General features: G+C 41.2%; 1 protein-coding gene across 1 annotated transcript; it reads left to right on the top strand.

Moving 5' to 3' along the window:
• LOC135534617 (CMRF35-like molecule 8) lies at nucleotides 1-21,346 on the top strand. Its single transcript, XM_064961553.1, has 7 exons — nucleotides 1-225; nucleotides 2,731-3,060; nucleotides 3,447-3,776; nucleotides 5,791-5,907; nucleotides 14,806-14,904; nucleotides 15,164-15,216; nucleotides 20,319-21,346. Exons 1-7 carry the CDS (start codon nucleotides 183-185, stop codon nucleotides 20,682-20,684), a joined length of 1,338 nt encoding a protein of 445 aa, XP_064817625.1. The 5' UTR covers nucleotides 1-182; the 3' UTR covers nucleotides 20,685-21,346.
• The last annotated feature ends 5,831 nt before the right edge of the window (nucleotides 21,347-27,177 follow it).

Genomic DNA, 27,177 nt, shown 5'->3' with positions numbered 1-27,177 from the left:
GACACCTGGACCAACCTGTAGAGAACACAACATTATATCAGGACCTATAGACACCTGGACCAACCTGTAGAGAACACAACATTATATCAGGACCTATAGAGACCTGGACCAACCTGTAGAGAACACAACATTATATCAGGACCTATAGACACCTGGACCAACCTGGAGAGAACAACAACAAGATGAGGATCCTGCTGATAGTCATCCTCCTCTCCTTCATGACAGGTAATAAGCTTGTTATAACTCTCTATAACAATGTAATAACATCCAGGTAGGTTTCTTATAAAGGCTGCTACTACAGATCAGGAAACACTACGGTGTGTGTGTGTGTGTGTGTGTGTGTGTGTATATGTGTGTGTGTGCCACTGAGGATGCCACTGGTGTAGGAATCCTAACAGTAAGTACATTTATCATCTCTGTATAGTCAACTCTACCTACATGTACATATTACCTCAATTAGCCCAACTAACCAGTGCCCCCGCACACGGACTCTGTACTGATACCACCTGTATATAGCCTCCACATTGACTCTGTACTGGTACCCCTGTATATAGCCTCCACATTGACTCTGTACTGGTACCACCTGTATATAGCCTCCACATTGACTCTGTACTGGTACCCCTGTATATAGCCTCCACATTGACTCTGTACCAGTACCACCTGTATATAGCCTCCACATTGACTCTGTACTGGTACCCCCTGTATATAGCCTCCACATTGACTCTGTACTGGTACCCCTGTATATAGCCTCCACATTGATTCTGTACCGGTACCCCCTGTATATAGCCTCCACATTGACTCTGTACCAGTACCACCTGTATATAGCCTCCACATTGACTCTGTAATGGTACCACCTGTATATAGCCTCCACATTGACTCTGTACAGGGACCACCTGTATATAGCCTCCACATTGACTCTGTACTGGTACCACCTGTATATAGCCTCCACATTGACTCTGTACTGGTACCACCTGTATATAGCCTCCACATTGACTCTGTACTGGTACCACCTGTATATAGCCTCCACATTGACTCTGTACTGGTACCCCTGTATATAGCCTCCACATTGACTCTGTACAGGTACCCCCTGTATATAGCCTCCACATTGACTCTGTACTGGTACCACCTGTATATAGCCTCCACATTGACTCTGTACTGGTACCACCTGTATATAGCCTCCACATTGACTCTGTACTGGTACCACCTGTATATAGCCTCCACATTGACTCTGTACTGGTACCACCTGTATATAGCCTCCACATTGACTCTGTACTGGTACCACCTGTATAAAGCCTCCACATTGACTCTGTACTGGTACCCCTGTATATAGCCTCCACATTGACTCTGTACTGGTACCACCTGTATAAAGCCTCCACATTGACTCTGTACTGGTACCCCTGTATATAGCCTCCACATTGACTCTGTACAGGTACCCCCTGTATATAGCCTCCACATTGACTCTGTACTGGTACCCCCTGTATATAGCCTCCAAATTGACTCTGTACTGGTACCCCCTGTATATAGCCTCCACATTGACTCTGTACAGGGACCACCTGTATATAGCCTCCACATTGACTCTGTACTGGTACCACCTGTATATAGCCTCCACATTGACTCTGTACTGGTACCACCTGTATAAAGCCTCCACATTGACTCTGTACTGATACCACCTGTATAAAGCCTCCACATTGACTCTGTACCGGTACCACCTGTATATAGCCTCCACATTGACTCTGTACCGGTACCACCTGTATATAGCCTCCACATTGACTCTGTACTGATACCACCTGTATATAGCCTCCACATTGACTCTGTACTGATACCACCTGTATATAGCCTCCACATTGACTCTGTACTGGTACCACCTGTATATAGCCTCCACATTGACTCTGTACTGATACCACCTGTATATAGCCTCCACATTGACTCTGTACTGGTACCACCTGTATATAGCCTCCACACTGACTCTGTACCGGTACCACCTGTATAAAGCCTCCACATTGACTCTGTACTGGTATCACCTGTATATAGCCTCCACATTGACTCTGTACTGGTACCACCTGTATAAAGCCTCCACATTGACTCTGTACTGGTACCACCTGTATATAGCCTCCACACTGACTCTGTACCGGTACCACCTGTATAAAGCCTCCACATTGACTCTGTACTGGTATCACCTGTATATAGCCTCCACATTGACTCTGTACTGGTACCACCTGTATAAAGCCTCCACATTGACTCTGTACTGGTACCACCTGTATAAAGCCTCCACATTGACTCTGTACCGGTACCACCTGTATAAAGCCTCCACATTGACTCTGTACTGGTACCACCTGTATATAGCCTCCACATTGACTCTGTACTGGTACCACCTGTATAAAGCCTCCACATTGACTCTGTACCGGTACCACCTGTATAAAGCCTCCACATTGACTCTGTACTGGTACCACCTGTATAAAGCCTCCCTACTGTATAAAGCCTCGCTACTGTTATTTTCAATGTCATTTTATTGTTTATTTTATATCTTTACTTATCTATTGTTTACCTAAGACCTATTTTTTACTTAGAAATTGCACTGTTGGTTAGGGGCCTGTAAGTAAGCATTTCACTGTGAGGTCTACTACACCGGTTGTATTCGGCCACGTGACGAAATAAACTTAGATTTTATTTTAGTTGATTAGTATTACAAAACACCAAACCAAGAGGTAATTTCTCTGGTCTGATTGACAGGTCGTTTGAGCTCCTTCAAAGTGACAGGATACTCTGGAGGAACTGTCATCATCTCCTGTCATTATTCCACAGAAGACAGAAGTCGTGACAAATATTTCTGCGTGAGGCAGTATAGTTATAGTTTGAGTTGTGAGGATCAAATCAGAACTGGATTGAGGAACACCTGGGTGCACAGTGGTAGATTCTCTCTGTATGACAACACTGGAGGAAACTACTTCAAGGTGATCATCAGACAACTGACCAGACCAGATGAAGGGACCTACTGGTGTGGAGTGGACATACCTACTATACCTGACAGTTATACCAAGGTAGAGCTGGAGGTGAAGAAGGGTGAGGGACTTCTACTTTACTTTATAAAATGAATTTAGCTACAAATGTTATTACATGATCAGTATCACCAGTCAATGAAGTCAGTCTATAGTATTAGACTAAGGTTGTGATATGTGTTCCTGTTGACAGATGACTGCTGTGAGAAGTCAGTCTATAGTATTAGACTAAGGTTGTGATGTGTGTTCCTACTGACAGATGACTGCTGTCAGTCTATAGTACTAGACTAAGGTTGTGATATGTGTTCCTGTTGACAGATGACTGCTGTGAGAAGTCAGTCTATAGTATTAGACTAAGGTTGTGATATGTGTTCCTGTTGACAGATGACTGCTGTGAGAAGTCAGTCTATAGTATTAGACTAAGGTTGTGATATGTATTCCTGTTGACAGATGACTGCTGTGAGAAGTCAGTCACAGAGACGGCCTTTCTGGGAGGAGAAGCTTCCATCAGATGCAACTATCCAGAGGACAATGAGGACGACATCAAGTATTTCTGCAAAGAAGACAGTGAATCTGACTGTGAAAACAAGATATCAGATACACATCATGAAAAACCTAGAAGATATTCTCTTTCTAAGAGAAGAAGAGAGAGATTCTCCACAGTGACCATCAGTGACCTGACTGAAGATGATACTGGGACCTACTGGTGTGGAGTAGAAACCAACAGGACAGAACAACGTTACATTACACTGATCACACAGGTGAAGCTGCTTGTTATAAGTGAGTTTAAAACTTCTTCTTTCTCTTTAACATGTGAACATAAACACAAGAGTCATATCTATTTGATAAAAGTAGTTTAATTTAAATGATCATTGCATGACATTTTAATGTCATTCCCGTTTAATGTGTTTGATTCCGTTCCATCCATTCCAGCCATTGTGATTAGCCAGTCCTCCTATATCTATGTTGACCAGCCTCCTCTGCTCCCCACGCTGTACACCTGCAGTAACTATGTTACATCCTGTCTGTCCATGTTATATAGCATTATGTTAGATCAGTATATTAGTTATAACTACATAATGTTATGTCTGACAATTAAAATACTGTACTTTTAAACGAGCATCACATCTAGAACCGTGTGAAATATGCTGTTATTAATTGTCAACAACCAGTTTAGTGAAATGTATCATTGAACTAAACATCTTATCAGTAGTAGTTGTTCAGTGGTTGACAGCAGGCAGTCAGTGTGTTAGTGGAGGCTGGGTGTGTCTGTGTGTTTGTAGTGGTGTGAAAAGACACTGGACCAGAATACAGTAACTTCCTCTGTAATGTCTGTGTGTTTGTAGTGATGTGAAAAGACACTGGACCAGAACACAGTAACTTCCTCTGTAATGTCTGTGTGTTTGTAGTGGTGTGAAAAGACACTGGACCAGAACACAGTAACTTCCTCTGTAATGTCTGTGTGTTTGTAGTGGTGTGAAAAGACACTGGACCAGAACACAGTAACTTCCTCTGTAATGTCTGTGTGTTTGTAATGGTGTGAAAAGACACTGGACCAGAACACAGTAACGTCCTCTGTAATGTCTGTGTTTCTATATCAGTCTCAGTATCACTAAGCAGTCATGTGTTCAAGACATAAAACCCCAAGTTCCAGTGTAAATGTCATCATGAAACCTGCAGTTGTCATGTGAGAGAGCGATAGAGAGAGAGAGCGATAGAGAGAGAGAGCGAGAGAGAGAGCGATAGAGAGAGAGAGCGAGAGAGAGAGCGATAGAGAGAGAGAGCGAGAGAGAGAGCGATAGAGAGAGAGAGCGAGAGAGAGAGCGAGAGAGAGAGAGAGCGATAGAGAGAGAGAGATAGAGAGGGAGAGTGATAGAGAGAGAGAGATAGAGAGGGAGAGTGATAGAGAGAGAGAGCGAGAGAGAGAGGGAGAGCGATAGAGAGAGAGAGCGAGAGAGCGCGATAGAGAGAGAGATAGAGAGAGGGAGAGTGAGAGAGAGCGAGAGCGAGAGAGAGGGAGAGATAGAGAGAGAGCGAGAGAGAGAGATAGAGATAGATAGAGAGAGAGAGAGAGCGCGAGTGAGAGAGAGGGAGAGCGATGGAGAGCGAGCGATAGAGAGAGAGAGAGCGATAGAGAGAGAGATAGACCGATAGAGAGACCGATAGAGAGAGAGAGAGACAGAGAGAGAGAGAGAGAGAGAGAGAGAGAGATAGAGATATAGAGAGGGAGACCGATAGAGAGAGATAGAGAGGGAGCGCGATAGAGAGAGAGAAATAGAGAGGGAGAGGGATAGAGAGAAATAGAGAGGGAGAGAGAGAGCGATAGAGAGGGAGAGGGAGAGCGATAGAGAGGTAGAGGGAGAGCGATAGAGAGAGAGAGAGAGAGAGAGAAAGAGAGAAAGAAAGAGAGAGAGATGGAGTGGGGTGAAAGAGAGGGAGATTATATATATATATGACATTTGTAATGTCTTTATTGTTTTGAAACTTCTGTATGTTAATTTTACTGTTAATTTTTATTGTTTATTTCACTTTATATATTATCTACCTTACTTGCTTTGGCAATGTTAACACATGTTTCCCATGCCAATAAAGCCCTTGAATTGAATTGAATTGAGAGAGAGAGATAGAGAGAGATGGAGGGGGTGAAAGAGAGAGAGAGAGATATATTGTGAGCTAAAGGACAACTAACACACCTCAACAGGAACAAGAGAAGCCACCCTAAATATCTATGTCCCTGTGACTCTCGCTCCTCACCTTCTTAAAACATTTTCATACTTGTGTCCATTGTTTTCAGTGAAACCAACCAACACCACAACAACAACAACAACAACTGCACCACCAGACCCACCCACAACCACCTTCCTCTCACCACCATCATCATCATCATCATCATCATCACTCAACGGCTCTGGTAAATAAACTTTTACAAATTCAGATGCCCAAGTCTCACTTTGGTTAGTGGTAGACATGTCTGTATGTAGTGTTATGATATGAGGGTAGGTTAGTGGTAGACATGTCTGTATGTAGTGTTATGATATGAGGGTAGGTTAGTGGTAGACATGTCTGTATGTAGTGTTATGATATGAGGGTAGGTTAGTGGTAGACATGTCTGTATGTAGTGTTATGATATGAGGGTAGGTTAGTGGTAGACATGTCTGTATGTAGTGGTATGATATGAGGGTAGGTTAGTGGTAGATATGTCTGTATGTAGTGTTATGATATGAGGGTAGATTAGTGGTATGATATGAGGGTAGGTTAGTGGTAGACATATCTGTATGTAGTGTTATGATATGAGGGTAGGTTAGTGGTAGACATATCTGTATGTAGTGTTATGATATGAGGGTAGGTTAGTGTTATGATATGAGGGTAGGTTAGTGTTATGATATGAGGGTAGGTTAGTGGTAGACATATCTGTATGTAGTGGTATGATATGAGGGTAGGTTAGTATTATGATATGAGGGTAGGTTAGTGTTATGATATGAGGGTAGGTTAGTGTTATGATATGAGGGTAGGTTAGTGTTATGATATGAGGGTAGGTTAGTGTTATGATATGAGGGTAGGTTAGTGTTATGATATGAGGGTAGGTTAGTGGTAGACATGTCTGTATGTAGTGGTATGATATGAGGGTAGGTTAGTGGTAGACATGTCTGTATGTAGTGTTATGATATGAGGGTAGGTTAGTGGTAGACATGTCTGTATGTAGTGTTATGATATGAGGGTAGGTTAGTGTTATGATATGAGGGTAGGTTAGTGTTATGATATGAGGGTAGGTTAGTGGTAGACATGTCTGTATGTAGTGTTATGATATGAGGGTAGGTTAGTGTTATGATATGAGGGTAGGTTAGTGGTAGACATGTCTGTATGTAGTGTTATGATATGAGGGTAAATTAGTGGTAGACATGTCTGTATGTAGTGTTATGATATGAGGGTAGGTTAGTGTTATGATATGAGGGTAGGTTAGTGGTAGACATATCTGTATGTAGTGTTATGATATGAGGGTAGATTAGTGTTATGATATGAGGGTAGGTTAGTGGTAGACATATCTGTATGTAGTGGTATGATATGAAGGTAGGTTAGTGGTAGACATGTCTGTATGTAGTGTTATGATATGAGGGTAGGTTAGTGTTATGATATGAGGGTAGGTTAGTGTTATGATATGAGGGTAGGTTAGTGTTATGATATGAGGGTAGGTTAGTGTTATGATATGAGGGTAGGTTAGTGTTATGATATGAGGGTAGGTTAGTGGTAGACATATCTGTATGTAGTGGTATGATATGAGGGTAGGTTAGTGTTATGATATGAGGGTAGGTTAGTGTTATGATATGAGGGTAGGTTAGTGGTAGACATATCTGTATGTAGTGTTATGATATGAGGGTAGATTAGTGTTATGATATGAGGGTAGGTTAGTGGTAGACATATCTGTATGTAGTGGTATGATATGAAGGTAGGTTAGTGGTAGACATGTCTGTATGTAGTGTTATGATATGAGGGTAGGTTAGTGTTATGATATGAGGGTAGGTTAGTGTTATGATATGAGGGTAGGTTAGTGTTATGATATGAGGGTAGGTTAGTGTTATGATATGAGGGTAGGTTAGTGTTATGATATGAGGGTAGGTTAGTGGTAGACATATCTGTATGTAGTGGTATGATATGAGGGTAGGTTAGTGTTATGATATGAGGGTAGGTTAGTGTTATGATATGAGGGTAGGTTAGTGTTATGATATGAGGGTAGGTTAGTGGTAGACATGTCTGTATGTAGTGTTATGATATGAGGGTAGGTTAGTGTTATGATATGAGGGTAGGTTAGTGGTATGATATGAGGGTAGGTTAGTGGTAGACATGTCTGTATGTAGTGTTATGATATGAGGGTAGGTTAGTGGTAGACATGTCTGTATGTAGTGTTATGATATGAGGGTAGGTTAGTGTTATGATATGAGGGTAGGTTAGTGTTATGATATGAGGGTAGGTTAGTGTTATGATATGAGGGTAGGTTAGTGGTATGATATGAGGGTAGGTTAGTGGTAGACATATCTGTATGTAGTGTTAGGGAGGGTTAGTGTTATGATATGTGGGTAGGTTAGTGTTATGATATGAGGGTAGGTTAGTGTTATGATATGAGGGTAGGTTAGTGTTATGATAGGAGGGTAGGTTAGTGGTAGACATGTCTGTATGTAGTGGTATGATATGAGAGTAAGTTAGTGTTATGATATGAGGGTAGGTTAGTGTTAGACATGTCTGTATGTAGTGTTATGATATGAGGGTAGGTTAGTGGTAGACATGTCTGTATGTAGTGGTATGATATGAGGGTAGATTAGTGGTAGACATATCTGTATGTAGTGTTATGATATGAGGGTAGATTAGTGGTATGATATGAGGGTAGGTTAGTGGTAGACATATCTGTATGTAGTGTTATGATATGAGGGTAGGTTAGTGGTAGACATATCTGTATGTAGTGTTATGATATGAGGGTAGGTTAGTGTTATGATATGAGGGTAGGTTAGTGTTATGATATGAGGGTAGGTTAGTGGTAGACATATCTGTATGTAGTGGTATGATATGAGGGTAGGTTAGTATTATGATATGAGGGTAGGTTAGTGTTATGATATGAGGGTAGGTTAGTGTTATGATATGAGGGTAGGTTAGTGTTATGATATGAGGGTAGGTTAGTGTTATGATATGAGCGTAGATTAGTGGTAGACATATCTGTATGTAGTGTTATGATATGAGGGTAGGTTAGTGGTATGATATGAGGGTAGGTTAGTGTTATGATATGAGGGTAGGTTAGTGTTATGATATGAGGGTAGGTTAGTGTTATGATATGAGGGTAGGTTAGTGTTATGATATGAGGGTAGGTTAGTGGTAGACATATCTGCATGTAGTGTTATGATATGAGGGTAGATTAGTGGTAGACATGTCTGTATGTAGTGTTATGATATGAGGGTAGGTTAGTGGTATGATATGAGGGTAGATAGTGTTATGATATGAGGGTAGGTTAGTGTTATGATATGAGGGTAGGTTAGTGTTATGATATGAGGGTAGGTTAGTGTTATGATATGAGGGTAGGTTAGTGGTAGACATGTCTGTATGTAGTGTTATGATATGAGGGTAGGTTAGTGTTATGATATGAGGGTAGGTTAGTGTTATGATATGAGGGTAGGTTAGTGTTATGATATGAGGGTAGGTTAGTGTTATGATATGAGGGTAGGTTAGTGTTATGATATGAGGGTAGGTTAGTGGTAGACATGTCTGTATGTAGTGGTATGATATGAGGGTAGGTTAGTGGTAGACATGTCTGTATGTAGTGTTATGATATGAGGGTAGGTTAGTGGTAGACATGTCTGTATGTAGTGTTATGATATGAGGGTAGGTTAGTGTTATGATATGAGGGTAGGTTAGTGTTATGATATGAGGGTAGGTTAGTGGTATGATATGAGGGTAGGTTAGTGGTAGACATATCTGTATGTAGTGTTAGGGCAGGTTAGTGTTATGATATGAGGGTAGGTTAGTGTTATGATATGAGGGTAGGTTAGTGTTATGATAGGAGGGTAGGTTAGTGGTAGACATGTCTGTATGTAGTGGTATGATATGAGAGTAGGTTAGTGTTATGATATGAGGGTAGGTTAGTGTTAGACATGTCTGTATGTAGTGTTATGATATGAGGGTAGGTTAGTGGTAGACATGTCTGTATGTAGTGGTATGATATGAGGGTAGATTAGTGGTAGACATATCTGTATGTAGTGTTATGATATGAGGGTAGATTAGTGGTATGATATGAGGGTAGGTTAGTGGTAGACATATCTGTATGTAGTGTTATGATATGAGGGTAGGTTAGTGGTAGACATATCTGTATGTAGTGTTATGATATGAGGGTAGGTTAGTGTTATGATATGAGGGTAGGTTAGTGTTATGATATGAGGGTAGGTTAGTGGTAGACATATCTGTATGTAGTGGTATGATATGAGGGTAGGTTAGTATTATGATATGAGGGTAGGTTAGTGTTATGATATGAGGGTAGGTTAGTGTTATGATATGAGGGTAGGTTAGTGTTATGATATGAGGGTAGGTTAGTGTTATGATATGAGCGTAGATTAGTGGTAGACATATCTGTATGTAGTGTTATGATATGAGGGTAGGTTAGTGGTATGATATGAGGGTAGGTTAGTGTTATGATATGAGGGTAGGTTAGTGTTATGATATGAGGGTAGGTTAGTGTTATGATATGAGGGTAGGTTAGTGTTATGATATGAGGGTAGGTTAGTGGTAGACATATCTGCATGTAGTGTTATGATATGAGGGTAGATTAGTGGTAGACATGTCTGTATGTAGTGTTATGATATGAGGGTAGGTTAGTGGTATGATATGAGGGTAGATAGTGTTATGATATGAGGGTAGGTTAGTGGTAGACATATCTGTATGTAGTGTTATGATATGAGGGTAGGTTAGTGTTATGATATGAGGGTAGGTTAGTGTTATGATATGAGGGTAGGTTAGTGTTATGATATGAGGGTCGGTTAGTGTTATGATATGAGGGTAGGTTAGTGTTATGATATGAGGGTAGGTTAGTGTTATGATATGTAGGTTAGTGGTAGACATGTCTGTATGTAGTGTTATGATATGAGGGTAGGTTAGTGGTAGACATGTCTGTATGTAGTGTTATGATATGAGGGTAGGTTAGTGGTAGACATGTCTGTATGTAGTGTTATGATATGAGGGTAGGTTAGTGTTATGATATAGGGTAGGTTAGTGGTAGACATGTCTGTATGTAGTGTTATGATATGAGGGTAGGTTAGTGTTATGATATGAGGGTAGGTTAGTGGTAGACATATCTGATATATGAGGGTAGGTTAGTGGTAGACATGTCTGTATGTAGTGTTATGATATGAGGGTAGGTTAGTGTTATGATATGAGGGTAGGTTAGTGGTAGACATGTCTGTATGTAGTGTTATGATATGAGGGTAGGTTAGTGGTAGACATGTCTGTATGTAGTGTTATGATATGAGGGTAGGTTAGTGTTATGATATGAGGGTAGGTTAGTGGTAGACATGTCTGTATGTAGTGTTATGATATGAGGGTAGGTTAGTGTTATGATATGAGGGTAGGTTAGTGGTAGACATGTCTGTATGTAGTGTTATGATATGAGGGTAGGTTAGTGGTAGACATGTCTGTATGTAGTGTTATGATATGAGGGTAGGTTAGTGTTATGATATGAGGGTAGGTTAGTGGTATGATATGAGGGTAGGTTAGTGGTATGATATGAGGTTAGTGGTAGTGGTAGACATGTCATGTAGTGTTATGATATGAGGGTAGGTTAGTGGTAGACATGTCTGTATGTAGTGTTATGATATGAGGGTAGGTTAGTGTTATGATATATAGGTTAGTGGTAGACATGTCTGTATGTAGTGTTATGATATGAGGGTGGTAGACATGTCTGTATTAGTGTTATGATATGAGGGTAGGTTAGTGTTATGATATGAGGGTAGGTTAGTGTTATGATATGAAGGTAGGTTAGTGTTATGATATGAGTGGTAGGTTAGTGTTATGATATGAGGGTAGGTTAGTGTTATGATATGAGGGTAGGTTAGTGTTATGATATGAGGGTAGGTTAGTGGTAGACATGTCTGTATGTAGTGGTATGATATGAGGGTAGGTTAGTGGTAGACATGTCTGTATGTAGTGTTATGATATGAGGGTAGGTTAGTGGTAGACATGTCTGTATGTAGTGTTATGATATGAGGGTAGGTTAGTGTTATGATATGAGGGTAGGTTAGTGTTATGATATGAGGGTAGGTTAGTGTTATGATATGAGGGTAGGTTAGTGGTATGATATGAGGGTAGGTTAGTGGTAGACATATCTGTATGTAGTGTTAGGGCAGGTTAGTGTTATGATATGAGGGTAGGTTAGTGTTATGATATGAGGGTAGGTTAGTGTTATGATATGAGGGTAGGTTAGTGTTATGATAGGAGGGTAGGTTAGTGGTAGACATGTCTGTATGTAGTGGTATGATATGAGAGTAGGTTAGTGTTATGATATGAGGGTAGGTTAGTGTTAGACATGTCTGTATGTAGTGTTATGATATGAGGGTAGATTAGTGGTATGATATGAGGGTAGGTTAGTGGTAGACATGTCTGTATGTAGTGGTATGATATGAGGGTAGATTAGTGGTAGACATATCTGTATGTAGTGTTATGATATGAGGGTAGATTAGTGGTATGATATGAGGGTAGGTTAGTGGTAGACATATCTGTATGTAGTGTTATGATATGAGGGTAGGTTAGTGGTAGACATATCTGTATGTAGTGTTATGATATGAGGGTAGGTTAGTGTTATGATATGAGGGTAGGTTAGTGTTATGATATGAGGGTAGGTTAGTGGTAGACATATCTGTATGTAGTGGTATGATATGAGGGTAGGTTAGTATTATGATATGAGGGTAGGTTAGTGTTATGATATGAGGGTAGGTTAGTGGTATGATATGAGGGTAGGTTAGTGTTATGATATGAGGGTAGGTTAGTGTTATGATATGAGGGTAGGTTAGTGTTATGATATGAGGGTAGGTTAGTGTTATGATATGAGCGTAGATTAGTGGTAGACATATCTGTATGTAGTGTTATGATATGAGGGTAGGTTAGTGGTATGATATGAGGGTAGGTTAGTGTTATGATATGAGGGTAGGTTAGTGTTATGATATGAGGGTAGGTTAGTGTTATGATATGAGGGTAGGTTAGTGTTATGATATGAGGGTAGGTTAGTGGTAGACATATCTGCATGTAGTGTTATGATATGAGGGTAGATTAGTGGTAGACATGTCTGTATGTAGTGTTATGATATGAGGGTAGGTTAGTGGTATGATATGAGGGTAGATAGTGTTATGATATGAGGGTAGGTTAGTGGTAGACATATCTGTATGTAGTGTTATGATATGAGGGTAGGTTAGTGTTATGATATGAGGGTAGGTTAGTGTTATGATATGAGGGTAGGTTAGTGTTATGATATGAGGGTAGGTTAGTGTTATGATATGAGGGTAGGTTAGTGTTATGATATGAGGGTAGGTTAGTGTTATGATATGAGGGTAGGTTAGTGGTAGACATGTCTGTATGTAGTGGTATGATATGAGGGTAGGTTAGTGGTAGACATGTCTGTATGTAGTGTTATGATATGAGGGTAGGTTAGTGGTAGACATGTCTGTATGTAGTGTTATGATATGAGGGTAGGTTAGTGTTATGATATGAGGGTAGGTTAGTGTTATGATATGAGGGTAGGTTAGTGGTAGACATGTCTGTATGTAGTGTTATGATATGAGGGTAGGTTAGTGTTATGATATGAGGGTAGGTTAGTGGTAGACATGTCTGTATGTAGTGTTATGATATGAGGGTAAATTAGTGGTAGACATGTCTGTATGTAGTGTTATGATATGAGGGTAGGTTAGTGTTATGATATGAGGGTAGGTTAGTGGTAGACATATCTGTATGTAGTGTTATGATATGAGGGTAGATTAGTGTTATGATATGAGGGTAGGTTAGTGGTAGACATATCTGTATGTAGTGGTATGATTTGAAGGTAGGTTAGTGGTAGACATGTCTGTATGTAGTGTTATGATATGAGGGTAGGTTAGTGTTATGATATGAGGGTAGGTTAGTGTTATGATATGAGGGTAGGTTAGTGTTATGATATGAGGGTAGGTTAGTGTTATGATATGAGGGTAGGTTAGTGTTATGATATGAGGGTAGGTTAGTGGTAGACATATCTGTATGTAGTGGTATGATATGAGGGTAGGTTAGTGTTATGATATGAGGGTAGGTTAGTGTTATGATATGAGGGTAGGTTAGTGTTATGATATGAGGGTAGGTTAGTGGTAGACATGTCTGTATGTAGTGTTATGATATGAGGGTAGGTTAGTGTTATGATATGAGGGTAGGTTAGTGGTATGATATGAGGGTAGGTTAGTGGTAGACATGTCTGTATGTAGTGTTATGATATGAGGGTAGGTTAGTGGTAGACATGTCTGTATGTAGTGTTATGATATGAGCGTAGATTAGTGGTAGACATGTCTGTATGTAGTGTTATGATATGAGGGTAGGTTAGTGTTATGATATGAGGGTAGGTTAGTGGTAGACATGTCTGTATGTAGTGTTATGATATGAGGGTAGGTTAGTGTTATGATATGAGGGTAGGTTAGTGGTAGACATGTCTGTATGTAGTGGTATGATATGAGCGTAGATTAGTGGTAGACATGTCTGTATGTAGTGTTATGATATGAGGGTAGGTTAGTGGTATGATATGAGGGTAGGTTAGTGGTAGACATGTCTGTATGTAGTGTTATGATATGAGGGTAGGTTAGTGGTAGACATGTCTGTATGTTGTGGTATGATATGAGGGTAGGTTAGTGGTATGATATGAGGGTAGGTTAGTGGTAGACATGTCTGTATGTAGTGGTATGATATGAGGGTAGGTTAGTGGTATGATATGAGGGTAGGTTAGTGGTAGACATGTCTGTATGTAGTGGTATGATATGAGGGTAGGTTAGTGGTAGACATGTCTGTATGTAGTGTTATGATATGAGGGTAGGTTAGTGGTAGACATGTCTGTATGTAGTGTTATATATGAGGGTAGGTTAGTGTTATGATATGAGGGTAGGTTAGTGGTATGATATGAGGGTAGGTTAGTGGTATGATATGAGATCAGGTTAGTGCAACAGCAGGTTTGTCTAACCAGTCTGTGTGTGTGTGTGTGTGTGTGTGTGTGTGTGTGTGTGTGTGTGTGTGTGTGTGTGTGTGTGTGTGTGTGTGTGTGTGTGTGTGTGTGTTTCAGGTACCTCAGTGGTCATCATGGTGTCTGTTAGTCTGGTAGTGTTACTGCTGCTGATCAGCCTGATCCTAGTCTACAGATGGAAATACAACAAGGTCACAGGTCAGAAACACACACACACACACAGGTCTATAAATGGAGAGAATGTTCCCCTTTTTCAAATATCTCAGTTTCCTTTCAGATAAATTAATTTGCATAATATCCACATCCTCATTTGTCCCTGGTTGAGAAGAAGAGAATGAATAGCGCCTGCCTGCCTGCCTGCCTGCCTGCCTGTCTCTCTCTCTCTCTCTCTCTCTCTCTCTCTGTCTGTCTGTCGCTCTCTCTCTCTTTCTCTGAGTGATGTGTGTGTGTTCCACAGGATCTGTCTCTTCAACACACAGAGTGAGTCCAGACACAGTAAACAATGACGGGGTCAGTGTCTGTATTATAATGATTATTTTTTGACTGAGTGATGTCAATTGAGTGTGTTTTATTTGTCATACTATTGTCCTCTCTCTCATTCCTTCTGTCTTTCATTCCTTCTCTCTCTCATTCCTTCTCTCTCTCATTCCTTCTCTCTCTCTCGTCGGAGTGCATGCTGGGAGTGAGTCGTCAAGCAGGAGTGATTGTGAGAGCGAATGGAATTTCTTTTCACTCTATTGGGTTTTGGTATGTATATATAAATATATATGTATATATGTATATATGTATATATGTATGTATATGTATATGTATGTATATGTATGTATATGTATATATATATATATTATTATCACTAAGCACGTTTAACTATCACTAAGCACGTATAGGGGTGGTGGGATCTTTGAGGTTGGTTTTTCGCGAGGGCACAACCAGCGGGTGGGGCTGGTTGCAATGGCCACTCGCGGAAGGGTAGAGTTTGAAAAACTTAGTCGGAGGCATGGAGTAAAGATTCCTGCCTCGGCCGGGTGTTCAGTGGAAGAATGTAGCTTGGCTGTGGGTGCTATCATTGGGTATGATAGCATCAAATCAGCCTCAAGGATGAATAGCGCTGTAGTGATATTCTTAGATTGAATTGAAAAGGTGAATAAGATAGTTGAGAGGGGTGTTGTGTTGCGGGAGACACAGACGCCGGTATTTCCGCTTATGAATCCGGCGAAGAAAGTTATACTTTCTAACGTGCCACCATTTGTTAGAGATGAAGTGTTGGAGCGAGAGTAATCTCGCCATGGTCAAATCGTATTTACAATAAAGAAGGTTCTTTTTGGATGCAAATCTCCGTTGTTGAAACATGTCATGTCTCATAGGAGACAAGTACATATGATTTTAAAAAAGGAAGGAGATGAACTGAATTTAGCGTGGTGGCTGTATCTTCCTCTGTATATTTTTTTCATCCATGAGCAGTTTTAAGATTTCTTCTTTAAACGTAAATGGGGCAAGAGATGGTAAAAAAAGAGCCATGGTGTATGAGTTAATTAGGGGAAAGGGAAGTGACGTACATTTTCTACAAGAAACGCATAGTCATTTGGAAAATGAAGTTATGTGGCAATAGGAGTGGGGGGGGGGGGGGACAGTGGTGTGTAGTCATAAAAACTCAAAAAGTGGGGGTGTGGCTATCTTGTTCTCAAAAGGGTTTTTGCCTTTGTCATATGAGGTTGAAGAGGTAGTTGAGGGGAGGTTATTAAAAGTTAGAGCCAGGTATGAAAACATCACTATGTGCCTGATAAATGTATATGCCCCAGTGGTGACCGTTGAGAGGGGATGTTTTTTAGAGACATTATCAAATACCATTGAGAAATGTAACAAAGAAGATGATTTATTTATTGCTGGGGATTTTAACTGCACAGTTAGCGATTTAGATAGAAATCACCAAGAACCTCATATAGCCTCAAGGACTTTTTTAAAACGCCTCATTGTAACACATGCACTGTGTGATATTTGGCGGAGTCAACATGGAGGAACAAGGCAGTACACCTGGGCGCATGTGAGAGAGAACATCATCTCTATGGCCAGGTTAGATAGGTTTTATTGTTTTGAGCATCAATCTCAGGTCTGTAAATCAAGTGTGATAACCCCAGTGGGATTTTCTGATCATTGTTTAATAACAGAGGTGGTGTTCATTAACGATGTAAAACCCAAAAGCGCATACTGGCATTTTAATATAACTTTATTGAGTGATGCTCACTTCAGGAACTGTTTCAGTTTTTTCTGGGAGAGGTGGAGGTCTCAAAAGGCCAGTTTTGTATCCCTTCAACAGTCGTGGGATATAGGGAAAATCCAGATTCAACAATTCTGTAATCAATACACGAGGAATGTCACCAAGGATATCACCAGATCAATGAAAGCCCTAGAGATTGAAATAGTGGAACTCATGACGTTGGTTGAGACCACAGGAGATCGAGGCCATACTCAGGCCCTCAAGAGGAGAAAAGCTGCATTGGCAGACCTGCTGGGTATCAGAGCACAGGGGGCATTGGTGAGAAGTAAGTTTCAGGGAATATCTGAAATGGATGCCTCATCCAAATTTTTCTTTGGTTTAGAGAAAAAGAATGGACAAAGAAAAATTATTCATTGTCTCAAATCAGCTGTTGGACAAGAGCTCACTAGCCCTAGTGAAATTAGAAAGAGGGCAGTAGAGTTCTATGCTGAGCTCTACAAGTGTGAGTACAAAGAAGATAAAACAGTGACACAGCAGTTCTTTGATGGGCTCCCAAAGGTAGCTGCAGAAGCTCAGGTTGAGCTTGAGCAACCATTGTCTTTGCAGGATTTATACACTGCATTAAAAGGCATGGAGAATGGAAGGGCACCAGGCATTGATGGGCTTCCCGTTGACTTTTTTAAGTCTTTTTGGGCTATGTTGGGAGAGGATTGGTTAGAAGTAGCTAATGATAGTTTAACCGGAGGGTTACTACCAATAAGCTGCAGAAGGGCTGTCCTCACCCTACTGCCCAAAAAGGGTGACCCGAGGGAGGTGAAGAACTGGAGGCCGGTGGCTTTATTGTGCACTGATTATAAGATATTGTCAAAGGCTTTGTCCAACAGGCTGAGGGAGGTGATGGGGCAAATCATACATACGTACAGTCCTACTGTGTTCCTGGCATGCAGATAGGGGATAACATTTCTCTGATTCGTGATTTTTTGGACGTCTCTAGGGCTATTGGGTTGGATGCTGGTCTAATTTCAATTGATCAGGAAAAGGAATTTGACCGAGTTGAACATCAATATTTATGGCACACGTTTGAGGCGTTTGGGTTCAGCTCTGGTTTTATTGCCATGATAAAGGTGATATATGGTGACATTGAAAGTGTATTGAAAGTTAACGGTGGTTTGAGTGCTCCTTTTAAAGTGTGTAGAGGTATTAGGCAGGGGTGTTCTTTGTCAGGAATGTTATATGCTATTGCTATAGAGCCACTACTAAATAGCATTAGAAGTCGCATTGCAGGGGTGTACCTTTCAGAGGATATTCCTCCTATTCGTCTCTCAGCCTATGCTGATGATGTAGTTGTGTTAGTGAAAAATCAAGCGGAGGTGGATAGTTTGAGTCTAATGGTTGATCGTTTTAGGGGAATATCCTCTGCAAAGGTAAATTGGGAAAAGAGTCGTGCTTTACAGATTGGAGAATGGTCTGGAGGGATCATGGCTTTGCCAGGGGGGCTAGAATGGTGTAAGGGAGGTTTTAAGTATCTTGGAGTGTACCTAGGAGATGAGGGGACTATGGAAAAAAATTGTAGTGGGGTGGTTGAAATGGTGGAAGGGAGGATGAGGAGATGGCGTTGGTTATTATCTCGTATGTCATATAGGGGGCGCACTATTATAGTTAACAATGGGATCTGCACTGTGGCATCGGTTGTCAGTTTTAGAACCACCATCTGGCCTTCTGGCTAAGATACAGGCAATTATTGTGGATTTCTTTTGGGATACATATCACTGGGTTCCACAAAGTGTTTTGTATTTGTCAAAAGAGGAGGGGGGACAAGGTCTGGTACATCTGGCTAGTAGAGCTGCTGCTTTCCGGTTTCAGTTTATTCAAAGGTTGTTTATGGACCGGAGAATGTGGTGTGGAGACGGGTGGCAGGTCTTGTATTACAGCGGGTTGGAGGATTAGGTTTAAAGAAGGCTTTATTTCTGGTTGATAGTAGCCAGATTTCTAGGGAGGGAGTACCTCCGTTCTACAGAGGCCTTCTCAGAGTGTGGAGCATAATGAAGGTGTCCAGACGAACTTCAGCGGACTCATTGGCTGTTGGAGGAACCTCTGGTGTATTATGGGGCAAGACTGGATTGTACAACTGCAGCTGTTCCACATTTCTCCAAGATTCTGGTGAAGGGGAAAATCATCACCTTAAAACTGTTAATGGCCATGGCTGGGCCCGCCTTAATGGATGGAAGACGGGTGGCAGAACATTTGGGGATGAGGTCGGAAAGGATTGTCGGACAAATGCTGGGGAGCTGCAGGAAGGCTCTGTCAGCAGAAGAATGGGGTTATGCTTAGTAGCCACAAGAAGAAGGTACAAGATGAAGACGTGTCATTTCCATGACGAGGGACCAAATATCTCAGAGGCAGAAAGAAAGGCGTTGTTGCTGGATTTGAGAGGGTTGGAGGAGGTGGGGTTGGATGAGGTGAATGGGAAGGACTTGTATAGGGGGTGTGTCAAGGTGTTGAATAAAGATAAAATTGAAAAATAGAAAAGACACTCCATGGAGGGTAAAATTGGGCATTGATGACAAGGTGAAGCCAGCATGGAGAGCACTGTACAAGCCACCGTTACTAAAGGGGACTGGTGATATGCAATGGAGGGTTTTACATGGCATCATTGCAGTTAATGCTTTTGTATCTGTTATTAACTCAGATGTCAGAGATGGATGTCCTTTTTGTAATATAAGAGAAACCATTTTTCACTGTTTTATGGAGTGTGAGAGGATAAAACCTCTATTGGAAATGCTGGAATCTTTGTTTAAAGCTGTAGGGGAGTTTTTCAATAACACTGTTTTTATTTTGGGGTTTCAATATAGTAAACAACAGAAAAGAAAATGTCAAATGTTAAATTTTATTTTGGGACAAGCTAAGATGTCAATTTTTCTGAGTAGGAAACATAAGATAGAAACGGGATATGGACAGGATGTAAGATGTGTTTTTAAAGGATTAGTGAAAGCAAGAATAGAAGTAGATTTTGAGTTCTTTTCAGCTGTAAAAGATCTCCTATTATTTGAGGAGAAGTGGGCCTACGAAGGAGCGCTTTGTTTTGTAGAGGAGGGGAAATTATTTTTGCTGATGAAATAAGTTGAATGTATATGTTATGTATTTTTTATTTATTTATTTATTTATTTATTTATTTGTTTTTGTTTAGGAATTACTTTTGTTGTTTCATTTCCGAAAAGGCAGTGTGTCATTATTTATGTTAACACTTGAGTAAAAAATAAAGGTTTTATAAAATCTCTCTCTCTCTCTCTCTCTCTCTCTCTCTCTCTCTCTCTCTCTCTCTCTCTCTCTCTCTCTCTCTCCTTGTTTCTGTCTCTTTTCCTTCTAATCCTCCCTCTCTCCTCCTCCTTCTTTCCAGGGTTGTCATGGTGACGGTGACTATGAGGAGATAATGGAGCGCCCCCTACAGTCAGACTCAGATGCTGCGACCTCCACCATCTACGCCACCGCCAACTTACCCACAAGCTACTCTGACTCTCCCCATTACGCCAGCGTCAACTTCCACAACAACCCCAGTAGCCCCAATGAAGCAACTGCCACCATCACTGACGAGGGAAGCTGCCCCAATGAGGACATTGCTGCCATTACCGAAGAGGGCACTTCATCATGTGACTATGCTAATGTGAACTGTCAAAGCCCCACCTACTCTACTGTCAATCATCCACACTGTTCCTCTGAGGCTCCTCCCATCTCCTCCACGGGCAGCATACCCATAGACACTTGAGTCACTGGCAACCAATCACAAGATACATACACTCACAGTCTACTTCATGTTCTCTCAGTGACAGTGAGTTTGTATGTCTTGCCCTGTTGAGCGGAAGTGCCACTTTATGGAAAATGTACAGAAAATGTCCTGCACAAAACTGACAGTGATATAGGGGTGGAGTCAACAAACTCCGCCTTCGCAGTTTAAACTGTTCAATATGAGCGCAGCCACCCAGTAGATGATGATGATGATGACGAGCATTATAATAATTATAATTTTACAGTGATGTTGTTTTGTCTTCATTGTATTTATGATTGTACATTCTTAACTAAATAATAACATCTGACTTCTCTAGACTGTTCCTCCTGACAGCAAAGATAATCTATTATGGGATGCAGGTAGCCCAGCAGTTAAGAGTGTTGGGCCAGTAACTGGATGTGTTGTGTGTTAAGGGGGATGTGTTGTGTTAAGGGGAATGTGTTGTGTTAAGGGAGATGTGTTGTGTTAAGGTGGATGTGTTGTGTTAAGGGGAATGTGTACAGTTGAGGAAACTCATCAGTACATTAAATGATGATTTTGGTTTAATATAAATCTGTCATAATTTTATTGTGGTGGTTTTATAATGTGATTTTGTCTGACTTCTATGTAGTATAGTATATTATTACCTAAATAAAAAATTGATCTGACTTCTCTAGTCTTTCTTCCTGACAGCAAAGATCATCTGTTATATTATATCAACACAACAACCCAAGACTCCACCTACCAAACCCTCAACACAACAACCCAAGACTCCACCTACCAAACCCTCAACACAACAACCCAAGACTCCACCTACCAAACCCTCAACACAACAACCCAAGACTCCACCCATCAAGCCCTCAATACAACAACCCAAGACTCCACCTACCAAGCCCTCAATACAACAACCCAAGACTCCACCTACCAAACCCTCAATACAACAACCCAAAACTCCACCCACCAAGCCCTCAATACAACAACCCAAGACTCCACCCATCAAGCCCTCAACACAACAACCCAAGACTCCACCCACCAAACCCTCAATACAACAACCCAAAACTCCACCCACCAAACCCTCAACACAACAACCCGAGACTCCACCTACCAAACCCTCAACACAACAACCCGAGACTCCACCTACCAAACCCTCAACACAACAACCCGAGACTCCACCTACCAAACCCTCAACACAACAACCCGAGACTCCACTTACCAAACCCTCAACACAACAACCCATGACTCCACCTACCAAACCCTCAACACAACAACCCAAGACTCCACCTACCAAACCCTCAACACAACAACCCAAGACTCCACCTACCAAACCCTCAACACAACAACCCAAGACTCCACCTACCAAACCCTCAACACAACAACCCAAGACTCCACCTTCCAAACCCTCAACACAACAACCCAAGACTCCACCCATCAAGCCCTCAATACAACAACCCAAGACTCCACCCATCAAGCCCTCAATACAACAACCCAAGACTCCACCTACCAAGCCCTCAATAAAACAACCCAAGACTCCACCTACCAAACCCTCAATACAACAACCCAAAACTCCACCCACCAAGCCCTCAATACAACAACCCAAGACTCCACCCATCAAGCCCTCAACACAACAACCCAAGACTCCACCCACCAAACCCTCAATACAACAACCCGAGACTCCACCCACCAAACCCTCAATACAACAACCCGAGACTCCACCTACCAAACCCTCAACACAACAACCCAAGACTCCACATACCAAACCCTCAACACAACAACCCAAGACTCCACCAACCAAACCCTCAACACAACAACCCAAGACTCCACCTACCAAACCCTCAACACAACAACCCAAGACTCCACCTACCAAACCCTCAACACAACAACCCAAGACTCCACCTACCAAACCCTCAACACAACAATCCAAGACTCCACCTACCAAACCCTCAACACAACAACCCAAGACTCCACCTACCAAACCCTCAACACAACAACCCAAGACTCCACCTACCAAACCCTCAACACAACAACCCAAGACTCCACCTACCAAACCCTCAACACAACAACCCAAGACTCCACCTTCCAAACCCTCAACACAACAACCCAAGACTCCACCTACCAAACCCTCAATACAACAACCCAAGACTCCACCTTCCAAACCCTCAACACAACCGACCCAAGCTGAAATGATGACGCCATTAAACTGACACAGAGACAGGATACTGTTAGTTTAGTGTTAAACTTTGCAACATTTCAACTTTTAGAAATCCATTCTGTACCATACTTTCTCAATCAATGGTAACATATGTGGATCAATATAATAATATATTTTGATGTATACTTTAACTATAATGTCATCTCAACAATGTGTTTCCTCCTCTGCTGAAACAAACATGGTCACTTCAGAACAGAGAAGTTGACAGTTTTAACACTTAGTCACCACAGATAGCTGAGTTCTCTGTTGGTTTAGAAGTCTAACCGGCCGGTTTGAACCAGTTTCACTCTGCAGCACATATAGACCTGCAGACACTGAGGTCACCACAGAGAAATCAACAGGATGTGTAGGCTAATGCCCAAACCTCCCACCACCACCATCTGACATGGAGAGCTAATGTTCACTGTTATTTATTTATTTTTTCACTTTTGTTTATAATCTATTTCACTTGCTTTGGCAAGGTTACCATATGTTTTGCATGCCAATAAAGCCCCTTAAATTTAAATTGAGAGAGAGATTGAATTGAATTAAGAGAGAGAGCGGTGTGTGGTGTCAGAGGAGGGAGGAGCTGTCACGTTACCACCATCACTACCTCCATCTCTCTGACATGCAGAGAGAGAGAGTGGGGTGATGTCAGAGGGGGGAGGAGCTGTCACGTTAACACCATCACTACCTCCACCTCTCTGACATGCAGAGAGAGAGTGGGGTGGTGTCAGAGGGGGGAGGAGCTGTCACGTTACCACCATCACTACCTCCACCTCTCTGACAAGCAGAGAGAGAGTGGGGTGATGTCAGAGGGGGGAGGAGCTGTCAACAGAGGAAGAAAGAAGACTTCAGAATCACCCTGCTGTTTAACACTGTCTGACTGGTGATGGTTTAGTAGCACTGAGAGTCGCTGACAGAGAAGCTGTTGTGGACCTGGGCTTGTTGATGCACCAGGTGGTAGAAAGGTAACTGTGGTAGTAAAGTAACTAACAGTATAGTAACTGTGGTAGTAAAGTAACTGTAACAGTATAGTAACTGTGGTAGTAAAGTAACTGTAACAGTATAGTAACTAATAGTAAAGTAACTTTAACAGTATAGTAACTGTGGTAGTAAATTAACTAACAGTATAGTAACTGTGGTAGTAAATTAACTAACAGTATAGTAACTGTGGTAGTAAAGTAACTTTAACAGTATAGTAACTGTGGTAGTAAAGTAACTAACAGTATAGTAACTGTGGTAGTAAAGTAACTAACAGTATAGTAACTGTGGTAGTAAAGTAACTAACAGTATAGTAATTGCGGTAGTAAAGTAACTGTAACAGTATAGTAACAGTGGTAGTAAAGTAACTTTAACAGTATAGTAACTGTGGTAGTAAAGTAACTTTAACAGTATAGTAACTGTGGTAGTAAATTAACTAACAGTATAGTAACTGTGATAGTAAAGTAACTTTAACAGTATAATAACTGTGGTAGTAAAGTAACTAACAGTATAGTAACTGAGATAGTAAAGTAACTTTAACAGTATAGTAACTGTGGTAGTAAAGTAACTTTAACAGTATAGTAACTGTGGTAGTAAAGTAACTAACAGTATAGTAACTGTGGTAGTAAAGTAACTTTAACAGTATAGTAACTGTGGTAGTAAAGTAACTTTAACAGTATAGTAACTGTGGTAGTAAAGTAACTTTAACAGTATAGTAACTGAGGAGTAACTGTCCAGAATGAAGATACTCCATGTTGTCTCCTCTCAGGTGAGTTCTGTCTGTCTGTCTGTCTGTCTGTCTGTCTGTCTGTCTGTCTGTCTGTCTGTCTTTCTGTCTGTCTTTCTGTCTGTATCAGTTTCTATAGTACTAGATTGTATATTGTCTGTAGTCTGTATCAGTTTCTATAGTACTAGACTATACTATCTGTAGTCTGTATCAGTTTCTATAATACTAGACTGTATAGTGTCTGTATCAGTTTCTATAGTACTAGACTGGATACTGTCTGGATGATATAATGTACAAATATAATGATTTGTCTATAAGGAGCCAGAACGTGATACACTAGAGATATGATCAGATGATATATCTGCATATTTATGGCAGAATGTACTGAACTTAAAAAGGTTCTCTCACCTCTCTGTTGATGGGTACAGTAGGACTATGATGGTGTTGAGGACAAAGAGGTCCAGTTCCTCTTTAGTGAGCGTGTGTTTCTGTTGTACAGCTCTCTGTGTTGTGGAGTCAGCCATCACTGAGGCGACTGGAGTTGTTGGGGGACAGGTCTCAATTCAGTGCTCATTTGCAGATAAATGGTTTGGAAAAAGCAATGACAAGTACTTCTGTGGGAAGAAATGTGACAGATACAATGACATTCTGGTTCAAACTCAGAAGAACAAGAACTATATTGAGAGAGGAAGATACGCCATACATGACAATAGATATGGAGACTTCACTGTTACCATCAAGAACCTGGTGAAGTCAGACTCAGGGACCTACTGGTGTGGAGTGGAGAGATATGGCCTAGACACATACCAAGAGGTGCATCTCACAGTTACAGATGGTAAATTCAGAGATTATTGTTTGTTACAGACTTCATTAGAGAAAAGCAAAATGGTGACAGAATTTGCCACTGTTCTTTTATTTTACACACAGCTCCTCTTAAATTGTCAACGGTCATCTCCAGACTTCATGGACATTCTCAAACCTCTCCACAACATTCCTGCCATCTGGAGACATCAGTGTTGGTCCTTCACGCAGAGCAGGTATGATGGACTTGTCCCTTGCCATCATTCTTTCACCTTCAGACAACTTTAATATGCTGCTATAGACAGAAATCTCTCCCTCCCTCCCTCCCTCCCTCCCTCCCTCCCAGGGGTTTTATTGTTATGGGAAACATATGTTTACATTGCCAAAGCAAGTGAAATGGATAAACAAAAGTGAAATAAACAAAAAATGAACAGCAAATATACACAAGTTACAAAAGAATAAAGACATTTGAAATGTCATATGTCTATATACAGTGATGTAACGATGTGCAAATAGTTCAAGTACAAAAGGGTGAGACCTAGAGACCTCGATGCACGTGGGAGAAACAATACTCTAATATAATCCAACAGGGACAGGCAATAGACAGGTCAAGGCAGGCAGGGGTCAGTAACCAGAGGTGGGGCAACAGTTGGGTCTAATTGTGTTGCTGTCCTGGGGCTCTGTGGGGTCTGTTTGCGAACAGAGCTCCAGGACCAGCATGCTTAGGATACTCTTTTCCAGGTTCATCTCTCTCGGGTTTGTAATGGAAGGTTTGGGAATTGCTTCCTTTTAGGTGGGTGTGGATTTGAATAGCTCTTTTCTGGGTTTTGATAATTCTGCTCTGCATGTATTTGGTGTTTTACGTTGTACATGGAGGATCTTTTTGCCGATTTCTGCATGCAGACTCCCATTTTGTGAATTCTTAGTAGGTGAGTGGACCCCAGACCTCACAACCATAAAGGGCTATGGGTTCTATAAATTATTCAAGTATTTTTAGCCAAATCATATTTGATATGTCCAATTTTATCTTCCTTTTCATGGTATAAAAGTCCCTTTCCTTGTCTCTAAGAATGTTCACAGTTGTGGACTTTACCTGTGGCGCTGATGTTTAGGTCGAAGTATGTATAGTTTTGTGTGAAAAAGAGCAACAGTGTCTAGATGGAATTTATATCTGTGGTCGTAACAACTGGACCTTTTTTGAAACATTATTTTTGTCTAACTGAGATTTATTGTCAGGGCCCAGGTCTGACAGAATCTATGCAGAAGATCTAGGTGCTGGTGTCGGCCCACCTTGGTTGGGGACAGAAGCACCAGATCATCAGTAGACATTTGACTTCAGATTATAGTAGGGTGGTGCTGGGTGCTGCAGACTGTACTAGTGCCCTCGTCAATTTGTTGACATGTGACCCGATTCAGGAAACTAGGCGTGTCTCAAGTCATGACATCACAGGAGAGCCGTATGAACGTATTTTTTTACATTTTTATCAAAATGCGTTTTTGCCAGAAATGCCTTCTCGAATATGTGAACTGTCATGTGCCTTAATAACAAGACCCAAGTGCAGACAGTGAAGTATCAATGTTTATTGTAACGACAGGAGCAGGCAAACGACAGGTCAAGGCAGGCAGGGGTCGATAATCCAGAGCAGAGGCCAAGGTACAGGACGGCAGGCAGGCTCAGGTCAGGCAGGGGTGGGACACAATCATGAAGTGGAACGACATTTATTGGATATTTCAAACTTTTTTAACAAATCAAAAACTGAAAAATTGGGCGTGCAAAATTATTGTGTCCCACT

This window comes from Oncorhynchus masou, unplaced genomic scaffold (assembly GCF_036934945.1).
Source record: "Oncorhynchus masou masou isolate Uvic2021 unplaced genomic scaffold, UVic_Omas_1.1 unplaced_scaffold_3674, whole genome shotgun sequence".
NCBI lineage: Eukaryota > Metazoa > Chordata > Actinopteri > Salmoniformes > Salmonidae > Oncorhynchus > Oncorhynchus masou.
This window is presented reverse-complemented; position numbering and strand designations above follow the sequence as displayed.

Excerpts from the sequence above, each read along its gene's own strand:
- LOC135534617 (XM_064961553.1), top strand. The coding sequence starts at position 183 with ATGAGGATCCTGCTGATAGTCATCCTCCTCTCCTTCATGACAG. Across the intron at positions 3,777-5,790 it reads GGTGAAGCTGCTTGTTATAA|TGAAACCAACCAACACCACA; the intron begins GTGAGTTTAAAA and ends CATTGTTTTCAG. Across the intron at positions 15,217-20,318 it reads ACACAGTAAACAATGACGGG|GGTTGTCATGGTGACGGTGA; the intron begins GTCAGTGTCTGT and ends CCTTCTTTCCAG.